The sequence below is a fragment of the Phragmites australis genome, chromosome 2, assembly GCF_958298935.1.
Source record: "Phragmites australis chromosome 2, lpPhrAust1.1, whole genome shotgun sequence".
Classification (NCBI taxonomy): Eukaryota; Viridiplantae; Streptophyta; class Magnoliopsida; order Poales; family Poaceae; genus Phragmites; species Phragmites australis.
This window is the reverse complement of record NC_084922.1, coordinates 24552587-24575733: the sequence shown is the minus strand read 5'-3', so window position 1 is coordinate 24575733 and position 23147 is coordinate 24552587. Positions and strand designations below refer to the sequence as shown.

The window sequence follows — 23147 nt, the reverse complement described above, 5'->3', positions numbered from 1 at the left end:
ACTCATACATTCATATCTGTGTGAAATGAATGGCATGTTGACGAAGGGTGGAAAAAGATATTTTATGAATTTGTTTGATTATGCGACTGACTACTGCTATATTTATTTGTTGAAAATGAAAGATGGAGCTCTAGATCACTTTAAAATATATAAGGCAGAAGTTGAGAATCAACTAGAAAGAAAGATCAAAAGAATTAGATCGGATCGTGGTGGAGAGTATTTCTCTAGTGATTTCGACTTATTCTATGAGAAACATGGAATTGTTCATAAGAAGATGCCTCCCTATTCACCCCAATCAAACGGAGTTACTGAAAGGAAGAACCACACATTGACTGACTTAGTTAATGCCATGTTAGACACTGTGAGATTATCTAAGGCATGGTGGAGGGAGGCCCTATTGACTTCGTGTCATGTCCTGAATAGAGTTCCTCTCAAGGATAAGGAGAAAACCATCACTTTCTTATTTGCGTACTTAGGGATGCTTGACGGAAGTCAATGTACCAATAACTAAAAGGCATAAGCTCGGACTAAAACAGTTGATTGTGTCTTTCTGGGATATACTCATCGGAACATTGCTTATAGGTTTTTAGTGGTTAAATCTGAGATACCTGACGTGCATGTCGATACAATAATGGAGTCTCGTGATGCAATATTTTTTGAGCACATATTTCCTATAAAAGATTTACATAGCATGTCTAGACTATCTTATGAGACAACCTACTCCACCTCTTGAGTTTATTGAACAAACACGTGAGCAAGATTCCGAGAAGGAAGACAGTGATGCTCCTAGGAGGAGTAAGAGAAAGGACTGCAAAGTCTTTTGGTGATGATTTCACTGTGTACCTTATGGATGACACTTCCAAATCTATTTTAGAAGTATTTGTATCTCCAGATGCAGACTACTGGAAGGAGGCTGTTCGGAGTGAAATAGATTCCATCCTCACAAACGGGAGTTGGGAGGTCACAGAACGACCATATGGTTGCAAACTTGTGGGTTGCAAGTGGGTGTTCAAAAAGAAGCTTAGGCCTGATGGTACTATTGAAAAGTACAAGGCTCGACTTGTGGCCAAGGGTTATACCCAAAAGGAAGGCAAAGACTTTTTTGATACTTATTCACCTGTTGTTAGATTGACTACTATCCGAGTGCTACTTTCCTTTGCTGTCTCACATGGTCTTATCGTTCATCAGATGGACGTTAAGACGGCTTCCCTTAATGGAGAGTTGGACGAGGAAATTTATATGGAATAGTCTGATGGGTTTGTAGTAAAAGGTCAAGAAGGCATGGCGTGGAAGTTATTGTAGTCCTTGTATGGTCTTAAACAAGCTCCTAAGCAATGGCATGAGAAGTTCGACAGAACTTTAACATCTGCAAGCTTTTTGGTTAATGAGGCAGATAAATGTGTGTACTATCACCATGGTGGGGGTGAGAAGGTTATATTGTGCTTGTATGTTGATGACATACTGATATTTGGAACAAACCTTGACGTGATTAATGAGGTCAAGTCTTTCTTATCTCAAAGCTTTGATATGAAAGATTTGGGTGAGGCTGATGTAATCTTTGACATCAAGTTAATCAAAGGAGAGAATAGGATTACTCTTACACAATCTCATTATGTTGAGAAGGTCTTGAGCCGCTTTGGCTATCAGGACAACAAGCCTTCTCCAACATCTTATGATCCCAGTGTGATACTTCAAAAGAATAAAAAAAGTAGCAGGGACTAACTGAGATACTCTCAGATTATTGGATTACTCATGTACTTAGCTGGTGCTACAAGGCCTGACATCTCATTTGCTGTGCAAATTGAGCCGGTTACTTCTAACCCAGGCGATGAGCATTAGCGTGCGCTTGAGCAAGTTATGCGTTATTTGCTTGTTACTATGAGTTATGGTCTTCACTATTCTGGGTACCCATTAGTACTGGAGGATTATAGTGATTTAAACTGGATATCTGATACTGATGAGATTTACACTACAAAGTGGATATGTATTCACTTTAGGTGGTGGTGCTATCTCATGAAGGTCTTGCAAACAGACCATCTTGACGAGGTCAACTAGGAAGCAGAACTCACTGCATTAGACACAATCATTGTTGAGGCAGAATGACTGCATGAGTTGTTGACGGACTTACCAGTGGTTGAGAAACTGGTACCGACTATCCTTATGAACTGTGATAATCAGATGATTATTATCAAAGTAAAAAGTTCTAAAGATAATGACAAGTCCTTAAGGCACGTAAAGAGATGATTGAAGTATGTCAGTAAATTGAGGAACTCTGGAGTGATAAGCTTGGATTATATCCAAATAGCTAAGAACCTAATAGATCCCTTTACAAAGGGACTATCACAGAATGTGATAGATAATGCATCGAATGATATGGATATGAGACCCATGTGAGTTATGCCATAGTGGTAACACAACCTATGTGATCGGAGATCTGTGAATGAGGACCTAAGAAGAACAAGCTATTAGTCTAACAGGAGGAGAGCACCTTTATTTTATCCACTCGAGTGAAAATGCAATACTCTCAGAGATCTGTAAGGCAGATTGGCTATTGTCTTAATGTGTTTTGTTGGCTTTAAGCAGCAAAGATGCTAACCTACATGACATTCTTGAAAGAACACACATATATGAGTTTTATTGTTGGTCGCTGTCTATGAGATTTAGGTAATTTTTAGTAACCTTATGAAGATAATATAGAGTAGGACTTATATACTCCACCCGCAAGGTAGTCTACTGGCAGCCGAGTATCAGTTATGATTTTAAGTGAAACTTATTTATACAAAACTTTCAATTCAAAGCATAGTCTATTGTTCAAGTTGTGAATGAATGTAGCTTGATGTTCTAGGTGGATGTTCAACTTAATAGTCTTCACTAAAACACTGGTATATCAAACAACAGTGGGAAACTGACAATTCTCTTAGACTTTAAGATCTGATGGGGGGATTGTTAGAATTATTGGGGCTGATTCATGTAATAATTCTTAATAAATCTCAAAGGTCCATATTGTTGAGAGGAGGCTTATGATGAGGTCCACCTTCTATTAGTACCATATTGCTAATGGAGGTCCATATTACTAATGGAGGACTCCCGGTTGTAGGTGGGGAGATTTTTTCCCTATATATGTAAGGACTCCCATCTCATTGGGTGTACAATATAGACTGCTAGTTGAGAGTAGCCCTAAAATTAGGAACGCTCTTATTACGTGAGTCTATATAAAAGTTAGGGCTTTTGCCTCTTTCTCTTTCTGTTCGCTGCCGCTGTAGTCTATTCCATCCCGACGTTGGTGTGCACCGGCAACCGAGAGAGTAGGTCTCCGAAACTCTCGCTTTCGAGATCTTGCACCGGAAGAGGGTGAATAAAGTTTTTGGGAAGCGCTCTGCGCGACTACTCAAGTTCTTCACCATGACTCGTCTTACTGGTCGCTTGGGTACTGTCTGCTGTCATCGTCAACAAATTCGACGCATCATCAGTAGGATTGATCGCGCCGTCAACACGATGCAACCAACATCTTCAGCAACCTCCACAACACAAGACCAGTACGTAAAAACCATGTTATTCGTACTTTATTTTCTGCGATTTTTAATTTTAAGTATAGTAGATCTAGTCATATGTAGTACTTTCATACAAATATCTAGATTATACTCTCATAATATAAACATGTTAGTTTATCAGTTTACACGTATGAATTATTTATAGATTAAATTAAATCTAAAAGTACGTTATTTTTCAACAAGATCTCAATTTCGAGGCATCTGATCGCCGCTATGGACGCCGACAGCAATGGGACGGCATGGAGAACACGGCACTAGAGGTTGCTGCCCCCATCGAGATGACACCCCTGCCTCCCACGGCCGCGGCGCCCCGATCTCTGCATGGAGGAGCTGCTCCCCGTAGTCTACACGCCCACCGTTCTTCAGGAGAGGAACGAGAGGCTCTTCTACAAGCTCCTGATCGACAACGTGGAGGAGCTGCTCCCCGTAGTCTACAAGCCCATCGTCGGCGAGGCGTGCCAAAAGTACGACAGCATCTACAGGCGCCCCCAGGGCCTGTACATCAGCCTCAAGGACAAGTGTGTCATGCTGCTGCTCACAATTCTGTCTTTGTATTTTTTTTTCGAGGAACAATTCTCTCTCTCTCTCTCTCTCTGCGAGAAAAAAACAATTCTATCTTTGTATGAATTTTCAGCTTTGTGTTTGGGTTAAAAATGTTTGTCTGACAGATAGGAGGTATGTTTCATTTCAGGGGCAAGATCCTAGAGGTGCTCAAGAACTGGCCTGAGAGGAGCATTCAGGTCATCGTTGTCACCGATGGCGAGCGCATTCTGGGCCTCAGAGATCTGGGTTGTCAGGTATGAGCAACTCAGTCTCGTATCTTGGCTGTTTCTGTTGCCTGACTTTGCTTATGTGTCTTGGTATGATTTGTGCACAGGGGATGGGAATTCCTGTTGGCAAACTGTCTCTGTACACCACCCTCGGAGGCGTTTGCCCATCAACTGTAAGTGCTGCTGACAATGATCTTTTGCAACTATCAAATGATCGGGATCGATGGGTTATTTTGCTGATGACAAGTGATGATGCTGCAGTGCCTGCCGATCACACTTGATGTTGGCACGAACAATGAGACCTTGCTCAACGACGAGTTATACATCGGTTCTGGCAAAGACGTGCTACGGGCGAGGTTTGTCAATGGCCTCAACACATAATTCTCACATTTTTTTCACAAGCAATTGCTAAATTGTCAAGATCTTTAGAATATAGATGTGATTTGTGTGCTTCATGACTACCAGGAATACCATGAGCTTCTTGAAGAGTTCATGACCGCTGTTAAGCAGAATTATGGTGAGAAGGTCCTCATCCAGGTCAGTTAGAACCCAGAAGACAAAAAGTAGTTATATCTGCACTTTCTTTTTTGTCCATTTTGAAAGAGTACTAAGACTTCAAATCTAAACAAAATTATATGTTTGGCAGTTTGAAGACTCTGCGAACCACAATGCTTTCGACTTGCTCGCAAAGTACGACAAGAGCCATCTCGTCTTCAACGACCATAACAGGTAGGATTTAGCAGCTCTGTGCTCTGACTCTACCATGCCCATATTATTCATGCGAAGTTAAGAACGGGGCTGTTCAGTACTCCTCCGTTTCAAGTGTGCTGAACTGAGTGAGAACAATGGGATTACAGGGAACAGCGTCTGTGGTCCTCTCGCAGGCCTCCTAGCAGTGCTCAAGGTGGTCGTTGGGACTCTTGCAGACCACACTTACCTGTTCCTTGGCGCCGGTGAGGTCAGTCACTGTACACTTTGATCGAGTACAACAGTCCATCTTCCCTTCTTGACTTGGAAGTTGGAACATGGCGTGTTTCTCTTAACCATGACTGCATCAAATGCCATGCTTTTGCTGATGCATTCACCCTCCATTGTTTGATGTGGAGGCTGGAACTGGGATTGCAGATCTCATTGCTCTCGAGATGTCGAAATAGGTAAAGATCCACTCTATATTTGCCTCATTGATTCATGGTGTCGCATACGACTATTTTTCTTCAACTGAAACCTGATGCTTTGATTGTTTCACAGACCGATGCTCCGATCGACGAGTGCCGCAAGAAGATCTGGCTCGTCGACTCCAAGGTTTCGGAACCGCAACAAGCAATGTTCAGCACTGCAATTAGCACACCATTTCTTCCAGAATTTTCAGCTGAGAAGACATTGTCCTATGAGTTGCTGCCACTTCCCCTATTGCTCCCATCGTGCTGTGGTTGGGGTCGTTCTCGGCGAGCTGCTTGATGAGTTGCTCGAGACCCGGACCACCGAAGTAGTCCCCGAAGCTGGCCCTACCGACGCGGTCCATGCTGAGACCGGGGCTGAGACTGACACTGGCATCATCAAGGAGGACCTGGATGTTGGCGTCGCCCTCCATGAGGCCTTGGATGTAGTTCTGGAAGAACATGAGCGAGTCGAAAGGCCTCGGGCTCGTTCTCGGGGGTCGCCGTGCTGGTGGCAGCGTGCGAGCCCGAGCCATCGGAGCCGACCCTGATGCGGTCCTCATCGAGTCCGAGGAAGCTATTGATGAAGGCAGAGAAGTCAGTGGACGGGGACGGGGAGATTGTGGCGGATGAGGACGAAGAGAGGGATGGGGAAATGTCGTCGCCGCCGCTGACAAGGGCGGCGTTGGAGACGGGGATCGTAGTGGAGGCGTTGGGAACGGGAAGGGGAGGGGGATGATGGTAGGGGTTGGGACGGTGACCTCCTCCATGAAGTCATCGTGGCAGTTGGGGTAGGAGAGCTCCCCGGTGGCTGCGACGGCCACCGCGAGGAGGACGGTACCGCTGCATTGGTAGCAAAAGTACTGCTTGCGTGCGGCGGTGACTGGAGTCGACATGGCGGCGCCCGGCGATCTCGTGGCGACGATAGCGATTAGGATTTCTTTTCTCGTCTCGACGGTCGGGCGGAGAGGGAGCGGAGGCGGGAGGAGATAGTGGTGGAGCTGAGGGCCATGAAGAGCACGCGGTGGAAGATGGAGCTGGAGAATAGGGAGGTAGAGCCGAGCTCCTAGCGGACGGGACGAGCGGGTAGGCTCGGGGGTGGTCGGTAGTTTTTGGGAGCGAGGGGGCGCTCCCCAATAGTATCCAGTGAGAGACTCTTGGAACTAGAATTTTAAATAAAATTCCCTAAATTTAACTATTGGGAGTAAGATTAGGAGACTCTTGGAGATGCTCTTAGGTGATAGATAAATTGGAACCAAGTTTCCATTCCATGCTTAGTTTCAAATTGTGCAGAAAAAAAGTCCTCAAACTTTCTCCTTTATTTTGCGTTATTCCTGTTAAGGTTTTAGCGGAAGCATTATCAGGATCAATAAGCTAAGCATAAGATCAACACACAAGATACCTTTTCTTTTAACAAGATTCGACCAACTTACTTACAACCTTAGGACATGACTACGGACGTTCCTCTCCGATTGTTTCCATCGATCTACAGTTATAACAGTGGTGCATTCTATTTAAAGGCCCGAAATTAGAAGTTGGATTACAATTTTATTCTTAGTTTCACCCAATTATAACTCAAATTTATCTGTATACATATTCGATAGATATACTAACAATTCCCAAAGCAACATGCAGCACTACACATGTGTGGTGAGTCAGTGCTGAGGTAGAAAGTGTCAATTTTGCCATTAGTTTGTATGTCATTACGAAAATAAAAAGTGAATGATTTGATGCAAAAATTGAGTTGTACGGACGAACATCAACAATACACTCAAAGATAGTCAAATGGACGGCCCCGTCTGGCACGGCATGAGTTCATTGAGGCACGACCCGTTTAGTCCCGTTAGCTAAATGGGTCGTGCCGTGACGGTCCACGTGCCACGACTCCAGCCCAAGCACAGCACATTAAGATTGAGCCGTGCCGTGCCGTGCTGGTTCGCGGCACGGTAGGTCCGATGATTTTTTTGGCTCGTCAGCTTGCAAAAAATTAAAAAAACCATAAAAACTTACTTTCACTCAGAATCGAACACCAAATCTTTTACTTGTGAGTCAAACACACTACCATTGTACCACATATCCTATATGTTATTAGATCTAAACAAATTATATAAAATACTAAAAAATATGAATAATTAAACAGGCCGTATCGTGCCATACAGGCCCATCACTGCCACGGCTCCAACCCAAGCACGACCCAAGTTATGGTGCTGTGCCGGCTCAGCCCGTTAATCGTCATACCGTGCCGTACCTGAGCTGGACCAAAATAATCGTATCTTGTACTGATCCATTTAACTCGACCCACTTGACCATCTTTAAATACACTACATCATTTGTGCCTGGTCAATTTTGATTTTCATTGTAGTTTCTGCCGATGATGGACGCGACGCACGTCGCCGTCGTCGCTGTGGATGAACTCGATCGACCCGCAGCGTCGAGTGGTCGGGTCGCTCGCCGTGGGCTTCACGCACGACGCACGCACCCGAAGCTCTCGTCCCGTGCCACGCTCCAGTGTGAGCTTCACGACCCGTTTCGCCGTCTTCATTTGCGCGGGAATTTTCGCGCGCGTCGTCTGTGTGTCATGTACTGGCGTGTGGACCGCAAGACTGGAGAAACGAGTGGCCTTTCGGCCCATGCAACTGGGATGACCAGACGACCAGAGTGCTGCCCTCGCAACCCCCCACCGCTCTGCCGGCGACGGACGCAGCCGCCGCCGTCCTGCCTGCCTACCGTCTGTCGGTCATGCCGGTACGAACCAAATCCTGAAAGCCCTCTCTCTCACTCTCTCTCTCTCTTTCGCGGGGTTCTTCGTCTTCCCCGCTTTCCTCTGCTGCTAACCGCATCTCTGTGTGTGTACTCTTGCGATGGGTGGCGCGGAAGACTGCGAGCAGGAGCAGGAGATGGAGGTGGAGGCCCTGCAGGCCATCCTCGTGGACGACATCAAGGGTTCTCCCTTTCTCTATTTCCCCAAATCTTTAGTTCCCTGCTTCCTGTAAGCTTTGTCTCGGGGATTCTTCTTCCCGTGGATGCTAATTTCTTGTACCGAATTTAATCGCTGGTGCGTTATGTGTTGGCATTGATGCAGAGATCGACCCCAGCGAGAGCGGGCTTAGCACTACTGTCAGGTGCTTCGAGATCCTACTCTCCCCTCAGGTAGTACTCGCAACCGAGTTCTGCGTATGACATGGCAGAACTTTCTTGAATTCTGCGAGTGACTTAGGCGGCGATGTCGAGCGCTGTGCGTTTAAGCTCTGGAAATCTGAGAGATGGTTATATTAATTGCTGCATTTGCGATTCTTTTGACGTTTATTTCCCGATTAAGTTACTGATCTTTTCCTGGATACTATTGTGGACAGGATGATGATTTCGATGAGTTGGCTTATGTGCCAGGTAAAAGTAATTTGTTGGTGGGGATGCATATCTGGCCCTGATTATCAACTTTGCAATTACCCTGGAATGCTCTGCTTGTATCAGATTTCATGTGATTGTGTAACCCGCCCTGATTTACAGTTCAACTGGCTCTGATTTTTGTGCATACCGAGAAATACCCAGACGAACCTCCACTGCTGAATGTCAAAAGGTTTTTCCATTGACTTGATTGGCCAGCATGGCTGGAAGCAAACTCAACATTGTGCCTCTGATTAATTTCTAGTCATGGTTTCAATTCATAATACGTTTGGCATAAGATGTGTGCTTCTTTTATTTCTAACTCTTACATTGGATTGGACCACATTTGTGCAGTGCACGAGGAATTAAACCAGAGGATCTTGCATCCCTGAAAGAAAATCTTGACCAAGAGGTATGCAAATACTCGTCTCCAAGTTTGGTGCCAATCTCACATAGCTATAATCGTCAACTGTGTGCAATTAATTGAAGCTCACTGTTTTTAAATTAAATAATTCACAATGAGCCAAATGATTGTTGGCAGTTAGTATTTTGTTATTCTGCAGGCAGAGAACTGTTATCAACTTCTAGTTTGTTACACTGTCATGCCTTTCTAGGATTTGTAAAAAGGTCATTGTGAATTAATTCAACTCTTATCAATGATACCAGCTTGAGTTTAGCTGGAACTATTTAAGAGTTGAAGTATTTGACTATATTGTACTCAAAGATAACCGGAGCATGTTACGAGTTTATTATTGCTTGTGAGATGTATTGAAGTATTCATTATCGGTCACCTGATGCCATCTCATATCCTGTTGAACATCGTAGCATTTAGGCTACAGAGAATCTTGGCATGGCTATGGTTTATACTCTTGTTTCATCAGCCAAAGAGTGGCTTAGTGAGAAATACGGACAAAATGGTGGAGACGAGGAACCTGAAGAAACTGAAGCAGAAGAAGTGGAGGTACACATATTCCCTTATCTGTTCTGCATTTTCTTTTCTACGAATATGTAAGAACTGGGTTCAACTATTGCTGGCTAGGGTGTTGAAATGGCTGTGGTTTTCAAAACTGAACCAGGCCTGTTCCAGTTTCTCGACCGGAGATGGGCTCCTGGTGTTCTTTTGAACCCCTCTGTAGGCTGCATGTTTGGAATTAGTGCTTGACTGCTTGTCCTACCGAGCTACCTACACGAGCAAATTTCAGTATATTTGTTACATATTGAATTATGGAATCATGGATTATTTCCCTTTCAGCAAGTATCATTGTTGTGCAGTGAAATATTTCCTCCACATCTTAGGTCATTGTACCCCATGGTGAAGCTGTTACTGTGGAGAGCTTTCTGGCTTGGAGAGAACGTTTTGAAGCTGAATTGGCCCTACAGCGTGCTAAGTAAGCATCCAGTAAATTATTTACATGTTAGCTTTCTTTCAATGACCACATGCATATGGAATCTTTTCTTCACACATGACATGTTTCCTTTGGATGGCATTTGATTCCCAACGTTTAAAAGTTCCCAAGTGTGTGCTTAGAGATAATCTTTTTGCATTTTCTTGACGTGCAGACTTATGCCAGATTCAGCTCTTACAGCCCCAAAGGAAAAGAAACTCGCAGGACGACAGTATTTTGAAAGTGGAAGGCATGCAGTGGTACTTTATCCTAGACAACTTTTTTTTCTTTTACCTGAATATAACGCCTGTATTGCAGCATAGCCACAGATATGCATAACTTTTGCTGCCCATCATATCTTTCATTTGTTCAAGTATGTTTCTTTAAGTTTTACCTTGCATGAAACTATCTTTTCAGAAAGGAGTAAGCACAGTTGCTGATGAAGATGAGGAAGAGGAGGAAGACATTGAATTTGATGATGATTTTGAAGGTAAAATTTCCTCTAGCTCGAAAATTCTTTGTTTAGCTATGTTAGATTTAGTTTGCCAGTGAAACCTAGCTTACGAACCTGCTGCCCAAATTTTTTGTACAGATGATGAAGAGGACATGCTTGAGCATTATTTAGCAGAAAAAAAAATCTGGGAAGTCATCCGCTTAGACTTTGAGGCCAATCAGAAGTACCTTATGCGCCAAGTTTACTTAAGGAAGCTCGAAGTGGTTCAAATGTTGTAGGTGAAGCACTGAAGCTCACTATTTTGTGTGTTCTCCATCATCTGATTGCCTTCGGGTGGATAGCTTTAAGCTCCAATGCAAGGCGTTTGTGGGCTCTCATCAATATAAGCTGAGGGCGTTGGAAGATCAAGCTGCACCTGCATAATGTACTTCGCTGTGTAATTTATCATGCTTTTGGTCGGGTACAACATGTATGTTTTGCCATGTGGAGCGTGTTGCATACTTTGTACAGATCTTGATGATCTGGACAGACTTGCCTTCAGGGGTTGTACTGCAGATTCATTGAGTCATTGCTACATCTACCTATAGATTTAAAACTGATACATCATTGTAGGCCTATCAGTTATGGGACTGACAAGTATGGGCTCTGCATACAAAAGAATTGCTTCTATTTACCTTCCATTGACATAGATGTTCATAGCAATGGATAATACAGGTGATCAACAAGAGCTATTCTATATAGTACCACGAACTGGGGCTTTTCCTCCCTGCCAGAGGAAAGCTTTTGCAACATTCTACCCATTTGAGTTGCACACATTTCATAGTGCAAATCAAGGGTGATTCCAACTACTTCCAGTTTTGGAGTGCTTCATGATTTGTGCACCACCAATTGAAGGTGTGAAGCATCGAAGCAATACTGGTCAGCAGAAAATTCTATTTTTCCTTGCACGGTTGCAAGAAGCTTCAATTGTAGCTTCTTGACAGAATCAAAGGCTTAATTAGACACATCCCTGATCAGTCATGGCTTGCGCAATGTTAAGGAAAGCACAAATGTTTGCACCGTGCACCAAACACCTGCATGGAGAGGTGCAGAGAGATCAGCTTCTGAACTGAAACCAGGTGAAAGCATCAGTCTTTTGAAAGGACAAGAAAACAAACTCAGGGTTCTCTTTCATGATTCCATAATCTTGAGCAGCTTTGATCGACCTTTCGTATGTTTGCTTTATTGCATCCTGCTTAAAACCAACAGAAAAAAAAAGAGAACAGAAAAATTCAGAAGGTGTCACAATTAGGAAACATAAATGGAAAAAAGTCACGATGGTAACCGTCAGGAGCAGCAGAATTTACCTGAATTTTATTCTCAAAATCTTCCACCGACAACTGCATCAAATTAAACTCGGGATTCAATTCAAGTTCTCCAAGCGCTACCTGTTATTTTAAGAGACAAATGAAAAATGTGAACGAAGGGGGCAACACATAATAGTCTCATGGTCTAGAGACCGGTCTAGAGACCGTATACACAAATATATAATGACCTCAGCCCATAAAGACTTGTCATTAAGGTCATGTCAAGTTCAGGTGCTCAGTTGGAAAAAAACATACTTAGAAAATGGTGTGCTTGATATTTTTTAACATGGTAAAAGGAAGATGTTAGTCACGAGGGAGAAGATGTTAGTCTCGGTAGAGAGGTAGTTCCCAAAAAGGATACCTTTCGATATTTGGGATTGATGCTACAGATGGATGGTGATATCAATAAATATGTTAGTCATAGAATTAAAGCCGGTCGGATGAAATGATGTCAAGCTTCTGGCATCCCCTATGACAAGAGGGTGTCACAAAAGCTAAAAAGTATGTTCTATAGGACGGCGATTCGACCCGTGATGTTGTATGGCGCCGAATGTTGGCTAACTAAAAAACATGTCCAACAGTTTAGTGTAGAGATGCATATGTTGTGATAGATTTATGGTCATATAAGAAAGGATCGGATCTGAAATAATGATATATGTGATAAGGTAGGGATAGCGATTGAAGAAAAAACTTGTCCAACATCGGTTGAGATGGTTTGGACATATCTAACGAAGGCCTCCAGAGTCACATGTGCATAGTAGGATATTAAGACACGCTGATAATATGAAGAGAGGTAAAGATCGACCAAATCTAACATGAGATGAGTATGTAAAAAGACTTGAAGAAATGAAATATCTTCAAAGAACTATCCACGGATAGAAGCGTGTGTGAGTTAGCAATTCACGTACCAAAATCATAACTTATGTCTTAGTCTTCTTATACTGTTATTACTTTTACTTTTTTTTTACTATTACTAATACTTTTATTATCATTATTATTTTCTCATCATCTTTTTAATTGGATCTTGTGAATAACATTTATAGCCTACCCCAACTTGCTTGAGACAAATGCGGTTGTTGTTGTAAAAGGAAGCTATCAAATTGTTCTACCATCATATCGCTCCAGGACAAATGAACCGATTTGCAAGAGCATTCAAGCAGTGCATTACCCCACCAGCAGCGGTTGCCTTTGCTGGAGCAACAAGGACTTTCCCCTTTCTTAGGATATCGATTGCTTGAACAGTGCAAGGCATATTTGAACCTGCAGTTCGCAAAATATTCTAATCACCAGATGATAAATTACCAAAGAGCAATTGAAATGATAAAATTCAGGACTTCATACATTCTATAAGAACACGGCAACCAGAGTTAATTATTGCAACAGCCTCCCCCTGGTCAATCTCATTATGTGATGCACATGGAAATGCAACATCACACGGCTCACTCCACGGCTTTGCATCATCTTTATACTTGGCATGTGGATATGATTTCATGTACTCCCTGTTTGATTAAATGGAGAATAATATCTCAAAAATTTGACGTATACAAACAAAAAATAAGGGAAAGGCATGTACCCACTTGAGGCTCCTTTGCTGAGCCTTAATATCCCTCAGAAGTGAATATTTCATATAATCAAACCCATCTTCATCTAACAGATAGCCCTTTGAATCTGCAACAGTTTATGACAATTGGCAGCTGGACCTTATTAAATTTGCTACATTTATTGCCATAAAAAAATGCTACATTCATTGCCACAATCCACCTACTGGTTTGGTAGGTTAGAAAATTTCCTTGAAGCAAACCCAAACCTTTAAAGTCCTTTATACCATTATTCAAAGAAAGCTAGAAAGGGCAAAAATCTATCAGAACAATATACTAGCATACAGGCCTGCAAGAGTTTACAATTTAGGGTCTATTTTGAAATCATATATGAGCAACGTTAAGTATTACATATTAATGATGTGAGATTCTGGTCTTGGGGATAGGCTAAGTGGCTCATGATCCATCTAATTCAAGGTACCTTTGATACCAACAATCATAATCATGCTCATGATACCTCATGCCAAATCCTGTGTAGTTAATCCAAATAAAGCTTTGAGTCTTACCTGAGACTGTAACAGGAATGGCTCCGCATGGCAGAAGCTTTTCCAGGACATGCATTGCCATCTTTCCAGAACCACTGATAACACATCTGCCGAAAACAAGCACAGTATGAAACTGTTACATGGTTAAATTATAATACTGATAAACCAAGCGAATCTTTGTAAGAAACCTTAATCCTTTAAGCTCCTTGTTCATCTCAGCAAGTAAAAGACGCGCAAAAAATACCTGCATGGACAGAATGATTGAATTATGCTGTATCATTTTGAGCATGAACAATGGTTCAGTTAACACATGCAACAGAAATATTGATTGTGAAATAACTATATCAAACACACAACACATACACTAGCTGCAATCAGAACAAAGTTTAAGGTAGCACTTTACCAGCCCATATCCAGTAGCTTCTGTTCGAAAACTTGAACCAGACCAGAAGATTTTAGGTCCTGTAAAATTTCCCTGCATAAGCACAACAGTTGAAAGCTACAGACAAGAAAAAACTGATGAACCAAAGAAGTGAAAGCAGAAATCGAACGAATAGCCTCAAAGTAGACAAAGACAAGTGGAATTATGCAACACGTTCAGCATGGGACAGTGTTATGGTCGGCATCCCGTATACGCTCAAGAAAGGGCGTCAACGGGAGGTGGCGGGCGGAGCGCGTGTGAAGGAGCTGGGTCAGGCCCACAGTCGTCATTAAGTTAGGAAAGTCTTTTAAATAAGAAAGTCCAGATGTAATCAGATTTTATTCTATTTAAGGAATCTTATCTGAAGGTTACTTTGGGGTCAAGCAAGCTTCCCTATACAATGGGAAGCCATCTATCAATAAAGATCAAGCATGTTTAGGGGATTCCCCCCCCCCCTCTCTCTCTCTCTCCACGTGCGCACACCGCCACAGGCCTGCCCTGGCCGACTGCCCCTGCTCCTTGCCACCACAACCTCCTCTCTCCATCCTCAGGGTCAGGCTCTTCAAATTACAATGAAGCATTAAGAAACATTAGTTTTTTCTCTCCCACCAAGGATGCAGCTGAATGTGACTACCTTCAGATTTCATGAAACAAATATTCGATTGGACAACTACCATGAGGATGTATCATTGTCCACTGGGAGACAACATGAACAAAAGAAAGTCTAACGAAACTTTCCGATAATTTAACTAGGGAATGCCAGTCCCTTCCTTTTCTTTCTTTGGTCAGTAGTCCTTACTTCTTGATGTATAGTGGTGACAAGATCCAGGATACTAAAAATAAAAAAACACCTGCAGTAGCCAATAGACATTATTTCCGATATTATGCACTTCAGAATGACCAGTGTACCTGAAAATGACCAGAAAGCCGTCTATACTGCCCAAAAAGGTAACCCATTTCCCTTGGACCAATACCAACATCTTCAGTGGGAAAATCCTACGACGAAAAGTTGAAGTATAAATTACTGATATAGACGAAGAACAGTCATTGATTCCATTTACCTAGTACAGAAATGAATAGGTCAAATTAATGGGTACTGTGTTTGATTGGGAAGTACCTGATCAGGGCCCAAATATCTATACAGTTCATCCATGAAACTTTGACAAAAACGCATTATCTGGCATATGAAAAATGTTCAGATTTGCATGCAGTAAAATATTATTGTCCACACTCCACAGGAAATAAAATACGGCACACATACCTCATTATCACTTTTACCCTTTGGATCAAAATCACTTCCTCCAGCAGCACCTCCAAGTTTATATAATGACAAAGCATTCTTCAAAGTCTGTATAGAAGAAAAATAATAGTGGGAAGGCATGTTAAAGTTCCTCCATAGAGCACTGCAAACTTCGAAAAATCATGTAACTTGTTCCATTTGCATGCTGTCTTTTGGCAGCAGTGAACTGAGTTTAGCTTGGAGAAAAACTTCCTGGTGCTTACATCATTAAGCAAATCACACCCATGACTTCAGATCGAATGTGACTAAGCAAAGGTTGCAAGTTTACATCACAATATGAACTGAAGTTATTTGCATAGCTTAGCTATTGATTGGTACTTCAATGCGCGACAGCAATCATTACATTGATTTAATAATGACCGCCATGTTAAAACAGAAAAAATGAAATAACTTAAAATTGTAGCATCAATTTTATTTTATTTTTTTGCATGAAAAGAACATTTATACAGGTATAATATTACCTGCTCAAAGGCTAGAAACTTTGCCACACTCAAGTTCATGGATGGGTGAAAACGAAGACCACCCCTGCATGGACCTAACGCCTGACTGAATTGCACACGGAAACCTCTATTGACATGTGCTTCACCTCTGTCATCAACCCATGGCACTCTGAAGATAAAGCATCTCTCAGGTTCCAACAAGCGCTCCAAGATTTGTACATATCTGAAAAATTGCGCCAAATGAAACCATGTTAAACTCGAGGTATAAGCATATTGTTTCTGAGGAAGGGAGAGTAGAAGAGTCAAAGAGTTACTGGGTGTTCTTCACCAAAACTGATTCTAGGGAATGAACCACCTCCTGGATGGACTGTATAAATTCGGCTTCATGGGGATCCCTCCTTAGGACAGCTTCAAGTATTGATGCTGCTGTTTTCGACAAAGCTGGAAGAGACAATGCCAAAATGCAGACAAAATTTTGAGATTAAGGTGATACATTTCAGCTGTTGGATCATTGAAAGGAGCGAAATATCATAGTTTTGTTTTGGTTTGATAGAAAATGGAGCATATTGGGATACAGGTCACAAAGAAAGTGAAAGCACAGATGATAATGCCATATAGCATATGTAGTTACTAATAAAAACTTGAAGGGACACTGGTAATTCTGCTCAAAAAAACAAAAACTGGAAAATCAACCCCTCAAATATGTTCCTTTTCTAGTACAACATAGAAGCACTTGCCAATTGTGTATTGGTGGCAGGTGACGAAGTAACAGATATATCATATTAGCATTATTTCTTTAATTGGACATTTAAATATAGCATTTCCTTATGATTGGACACCAATATGTTACACACAGCATGATATTAAAAAAAAAATGTGAGAACAAAGTGTGTTTCGAAAATCATGTTATCTACTTCTCACAATGCAGCATACACGATTAAAAGTGTAAGTTGATATATTTCCTGAAATATCCAAATGATAGACTAGTTGTAGAGACAATTTTTTTACACATTTCCTAATTCCAATAACGGTCCACAGGCAAACCTGCAGCATAATCGCAGAAGCTGGGTCAACAAGCCGACAAGACCAACCTTTGACATAGACCGACCTCTCGATCTCAGGGGGTTGCAAGTTCTCCTTGGAGGCCATCTGCAACCGGACCGCCTCCTTATGCAGCAAGCTATTGTTGTGCTCCTCGAGCGCACTCATCTGCATGTTCCTGCTCCCCTCATTGCCATATGGGTTCCGACGGTGCTTCCGGCCGTACTCCTTGCACACCGAGCAAAAGATCCTGGTGGTGTTGTCGTGCACGGCGACGTAGGCCCACTTGTAGGTGTCTGCCCACTCCTCTCGCCATTTCTTCACCACCTTCTTCTTCTTCTTGGTGTGCGCCGGCAGCCTGAGCATCCCGTCATGCTCCTCCCGCTGCGGCAGCGACGGCGCAGGCGGCGGCGCCTGCCCGTCCACCGCGTTGGGCTGCGAGCACGGGATGAGGAGGCTCTTGTGGTCGTCGGCGGGGACGGTGTCGTGCGCGGACGTGACGGCGACAAGTGCCGCGCCGGAGAAGGAGGGGTCATCGCCTGGGCCGATCTCGAGGTCAATCTCCTCGCCGATGCCGCGCACCATCAGGTGGTGCTGGTGCTGGTGCTGCCGCTGCGCTTGCCGCAGCAGGTTGATCTCGTCCATGGCCGGGTTCATGCGCGCGCGCGCCGCACCATGCGGGGCGGCTCGGTTCGCCGCTGCCCCAGCCAAAACCGAGGAAATCCGGCTCCGATTGGCGCCACAGAATGGGAGATTTTGGCGCTAGGGTTTGGGGAATTCGGCGGGTCTGGAGGACTGGGAGGGTGTGGCTTCCAATAACGGCGTCGATCTGGGTGCGGAGGAGGAGGTGTTGGCTGCGGAGACGGTGGCCGTCGAGGAGAAGCGAAAACTACCGCGGCGGCCGCTGGCGGAGCGGTGGGGCTGGTGTTCCGACAAGGCCACGGGCGTGCGGGCCTGCGAATCGCCCGTAACCCTGGAGAAGCCTTCCCCGTTGGATTTGCGTTGAACGGCCGAGATCTTCGGAGCGGAGCAGACCGTGGTCTCCGGCCGGCGCACTACGACGATGCTGCCTGCTTACACCATCGACTCAAAACCGTTTGGACTCTAAATCGCTCCTACCGTAATCGGGAGTTCACTGTTATGTAAAAAGTATTCAAAATTTGATAAGAATTCACTTAAAATCTATTTGATCAAATTTAAAAAATTTAAAAAAATTGATCGCATCGACATTCAGTAACCAGTCGAATTACACCGGTTTACCGAGCGCATTCGACGATTTATCGACCAATTTTTTTGGATTTTCTGTATTGTCAATAACTGTTCGAATTTTCCAGTAACCATTCGGTTTTAATGATTTATCGAGCGATTTTTTGAATTTAAGTGAAGTTAAAAAAAATTAAAAAATAGCTCAATTTTGTAAAATCAATAAGTAATTCATCTGAGTTTCAAATCAAGTAAAATTTTTTCTGGTTGGTTTCCTTGTAACATGATCTACATGATAAAAGTATTTCTACTCATTTAAAAAGTTGAACATTTTCTGTGAAAAAATGTATTTGCTAAACCAAGTTAAATGCATAGTTTACTCTTTGCTAATAAAAAATCATAAAACCAATTTTGATAGTTCTTACATGATCTTATGTCTTTTAAAAATACATGAAATCATGAAATAATCATTGTAACATGCAAGATTCTATAAATATGTTATAACTAGATTAATTCATAACTAACTTATCACACCTCCAAAATTAGTAAAAACCACTTTTATTAGTTTACTTATACTATTCTTTATGTAGGAAAAATAATGGTAGAAATGAAAAAGTTAATTACTGTACTGTTTCTTAATATATTCACTTTATGCTTGTTAACTTTGTAAAAATTATGGAGAAATTAATAAAACTCTAAATTAAGTGAAACTAATTTTAAAGATTCTCTTAATATGCGTCCGACACAAGAAAAATATGTGTTTACATGTTAAGTTTTTCCTTAACATAAGTTAATAAATGAGCTGCACGTTTCAACTTTTTTTTTTCAAACTTCCTCCCTATAGAATATGATGCAAACAACATTATTTTTGAACATTTTTTTCACTGAAGGTCTTAGAATTGTCTCTAGTTTTTTTAGAATTTATTTATTTATTTATTAAATTCAAATTCGAAAACCGTTCAATTTACAAAAGCGATGCGGTCCAGTAAGCACGGTAATCACAATTACCGAGCAATAACCAACGATTATTTGAACCCTGGTCTAGCCACACTTGAGACATCCAGCTTGTGGCGGATCCAAGATTTTGAGCAAAGATGATCTAACTTAATATAACTTTTTAATCTTCTTACAAATGACGTAGAATCAATAATTAAATCTGAAATTTACCTTAAAGAAGCTTACACGCATACAATAATTCAAAGAAGATTACAATACTAGTTCCTATTAGTCTTACGTCTTTAAATAGTCATGAAAGTTACGATTATATCATCTTCATTCACTTTGAAAAAAATATCTCATTCAATGAACGTAACTATATAATCATCCAAAAGACTATGACTCATCCTATTTTCCAATTTACTCTTAACTAAATTTATTGTAGAAAATACCCTTTTAACACTTGTCGTCACCACTGGTAAAAGCAATATCAATTTGAGAAGCAAGTACACCAAATCATAAGCGTTATGTTTCTTTATTTCAACAAGCTTAATTGAGAGCTCAACAAGGTTGTCTAGGACTTTGAAGTTATCATCTCTCCTCATATCATCAATATAGTTATCAAGTTTCATTTCAAGTCTTATCAAGTTAGTGCTTTAAATATCATTAGGGTAAAACTTAACAAGTCTACATACCTTGTCTACATCAAAAGAAGCAAATGAGTCGGCGGGATTCAAGGCCAACATACAAGAAAGCAACTCTATATTAACCTCATCAAATTGATTATCAAGCTCTTGATTTAATCACTAACCCCAATATATACTTCTCTTCTAAAGTGATCATCATTTATTTGGTTTTGAGCAAACCGTGTTGATCTTCCATAAGGCACATAATTACCCTCCATTGCAGGAACTTCTATGCCATGTTTGTTGCAAAACAAAGTTACCCTTTGAAGGAATGCATCCCACCTAGGGCTGAGACTTGGGCCAGGCCAAATTTGGGTGGCCCATAGCACAATAATTTGGCACAACCCATGGCACAACACGACTTGGGAAATTTTGGGTTAAGCCAGCACGACATGGATACGCGGGACGTGCCATGCCCAGGGTCTGGGCACGGTGGGTGGCCCGGCTCGGCCCAAATATTGGGTCGTGCCTAGGCCGACATAGCACGAAAATGGCATGTCGACACTCAAACGGCTCATCGGCCCGTCGGAACCCACTCACCCGTTGCCTAAGGGACTATGGATACATGGTAAAAGACTGATGAACCATGTGTGCCAAGAGACCTGACCTGAGGGATGCACCTAACTTAAAAAGTAGTGATCATCTCACCACACTACCATAGTTAGACATGTCTAGTCAAATAGCCCCCAACATTTTCGGTTTTCATAAACGGCTCGGTCAAGATTCTTCAAGAATCAACTTCTGCATGTAAGGTCATCACAAGTTACATCATGCCACATGCACTAGGCAATAGACCTGGCTTTTCACAGCTAGCTCCATGCAAAAGGCCTCCATTACTTTTAGCAAAGCTCGGCATTTGTGAGTAGACGAGACGAGAGAGAGAGTGTGCGTGAGTGGAGAGGCTCCTATTAGACTATTACATTGAAATTGCAAGAACTAAATTTTGTTCTCTGCGTGATTTGATAACTGGGCGACAGGGCTGGCACTTGTAATGTGCTACGGTGCGCCAAAGATGGCATGCCGCTAGCTGCCACAAGTAGAGCCTCAACCGATGGAAATGGCGAAAGCAAAAGGTGGCACGGGTAGCTAGGCTAGCTCATGTATGAATGACCTCGCCATGCTTTCTTTTTCTCTCTTTTGACTAGAAATAGTAGCAAAAGGTTCTTCAGGCATCATTTAGGTCGACACGACTAAAGAGGGAGCAAACATGACTAGAGAGGCAACGGGCAAAGAGGCAAAGAGCAAAGAGGCAACATGCAAAAAACCAACGTTCACATAATGCCTATATAGTCTATGTTTTCTCTGCTCGTTTCGCCACCAAGTCACCAGCTCATTTGTTCATGATTTTCACAGTTCACAGTTTCACACTAGTAACAACATCACATCCTCACACACAAAAATATGCTCTCTGGTGGTAGAACTAGTAGGAAAAAAGCGTAATAAGGCACTATGTGCGCAGCAGCTCTCCAAGTCCTGGTTCGTCCATGCCCAAGGCTCTCAATCCAAGCCGTCTATCCCCAAAGCCGTCTATCCCCAAGCATGGGAGACTATGGGATGGAAGAATATCATTTGGACGGTGTGGACGGCTACAAGGAGAAGCAACACGAAGGCGAAGGCTATTCCATGCCTGAGGAAGCAACGACCAACTACCCCATTGTTGAGACGGTGACGACCAATGATACTGTCGGGCCATCTGCTCCGCAAACGGGGGGAGCAGAATGTTGGAAGCATTTCACTAAGAATAAAGAAATGTGCAATGGTAAGTTGGTTGTAGAGTTCGCAACTTGTAATTATTGGAAAGAAGAATATTATGCAAGCTCACGTGGTGGTACGAAGCATCTAAACTACCATTATCTAGTATGCTTGAAAAAGTTTGCCATGCAAGAACACGGCGGAAGAGTGCATAATCAACTGAACATCTCTACAAATGGCTCCGTAAGTACATGGGTTTATGATTCTCAAATAGCTTGCGATGAAATTGTAGGCATATAGTTATGGAAAATCCACCCATTAGGATGGACGAAAGTGCTAGCTTTGGAAGAATAATACAAAAAGCATTTTGTCCACAGTACAATAATATGTCTAGGAAAACCACCAAGATATATATAATGAGAAGGTAGCAAGAAAAAATAGATTTTCCAAAACAAAGTTTTTGGGTCATAAGCTTTTATGTTGCCTTGACATCAGACATTTGGACGTCTTCACATCAGAGGACATGCTACCTTAGTATTGCTGCCCATTACATAGGCAATGAGTACAAGCTAAACAAAAGGGTCATAGGATTCATGGTTATTGATGAGTCGCACACTAGAGAGGCTATAGCCACACTCATCCTAGAGGTTATCCAAGAATATAGGATAGAAAATAGGATTATTTCTATTACGTTGGATAGCACATCGACGAACACATCGGCCATGAAGACACTGGAACCATATATGCAGAGCTACATTGGTGGATATGTTCCCCACCGAAGATGTATATGCCACATCATCAACCTCATGGTTCAGGCAGGTATGTTGCAGGTAAGTCAATATGTAAACAATATATGTAGTGCTATTTGCTTTCTTTTGAGCACCACATTGGTGTACAACAAATTCAAGGAGTACTGCAAGATTAACAGTTTGAAACCTAGAAAATTCAGCCTACACAGGAAAGTCTGTTGGAACTCAACATACACTATGCTAAAACAGGTAAAAGGGTATGAGAACATTTCAACAATTTTATCAATGCTCAAGGTATAGGCATATTGCTTACTAACGTAGATTAGGAAGTTGCTACAAGTTTACGCCGTCTCTTCAAACCATTCTATAATGAATCAATACAATTGTCTGGTATTTTCTACCCTACATCTCCTCTAGTTCTTTAATGGCTTATAAAAATTGTTGACATGTTTAATAAGCATAGTACAAAAGAAAATTGTTAATGCAATGAATAAAAATACTTAAAATAATTTGATGCTATTCCACACTTTTATTGTTTTGCTCTCTTCT

General features: G+C 42.1%; 1 protein-coding gene and 3 pseudogenes across 2 annotated transcripts; 2 read left to right on the top strand and 2 right to left on the bottom strand.

Annotated features, from left to right (window-relative positions):
• Nucleotides 1–3872: 3872 nt before the first annotated feature.
• Nucleotides 3873–5698, top strand: LOC133904090 (NADP-dependent malic enzyme, chloroplastic-like; annotated as a pseudogene).
• A 13-nt stretch (nt 5699–5711) lies between these two features.
• On the bottom strand, nt 5712–6374 carry LOC133904085 (E3 ubiquitin-protein ligase RING1-like; annotated as a pseudogene).
• Nucleotides 6375–8242: 1868 nt separating this feature from the next.
• Nucleotides 8243–11065, top strand: LOC133904448 (uncharacterized; annotated as a pseudogene).
• Nucleotides 11066–11351: 286 nt separating this feature from the next.
• On the bottom strand, nt 11352–18352 carry LOC133904438 (uncharacterized). 2 transcript variants are annotated; one of them, XM_062345947.1, is made up of 15 exons: nt 17383–18344; nt 16606–16732; nt 16313–16514; nt 15813–15899; nt 15669–15728; nt 15461–15547; nt 14534–14605; nt 14319–14374; nt 14152–14237; nt 13625–13715; nt 13389–13546; nt 13216–13307; nt 12048–12128; nt 11859–11932; nt 11352–11774 (listed from the first exon to the last, which is right to left on the bottom strand). In XM_062345947.1, exons 1-15 carry the CDS (start codon nt 17987–17989, stop codon nt 11699–11701), a joined length of 1956 nt encoding a protein of 651 aa, XP_062201931.1. In that variant the 5' UTR covers nt 17990–18344; the 3' UTR covers nt 11352–11698. The 2 variants fall into 2 exon arrangements, 1 of the variants encoding a protein (XP_062201931.1); XR_009907489.1 differs by lacking the exons at nt 11352–11774; nt 11859–11932; nt 12048–12128 and having other exon boundaries at nt 13621–13715; nt 17383–18352.
• Between the last annotated feature and the right edge of the window lie 4795 nt (nt 18353–23147).

Excerpts from the sequence above, each read along its gene's own strand:
- LOC133904438 (XM_062345947.1), bottom strand. The coding sequence starts at position 17,989 with ATGAACCCGGCCATGGACGAGATCAACCTGCTGCGGCAAGCGCAGCGG. Across the intron at positions 14,375-14,533 it reads AAGCTACTGGATATGGGCTG|GTATTTTTTGCGCGTCTTTT; the intron begins GTAAAGTGCTAC and ends CTGTCCATGCAG. Across the intron at positions 11,775-11,858 it reads ATCATGAAAGAGAACCCTGA|GTGTTTGGTGCACGGTGCAA; the intron begins GTTTGTTTTCTT and ends CTCTCCATGCAG.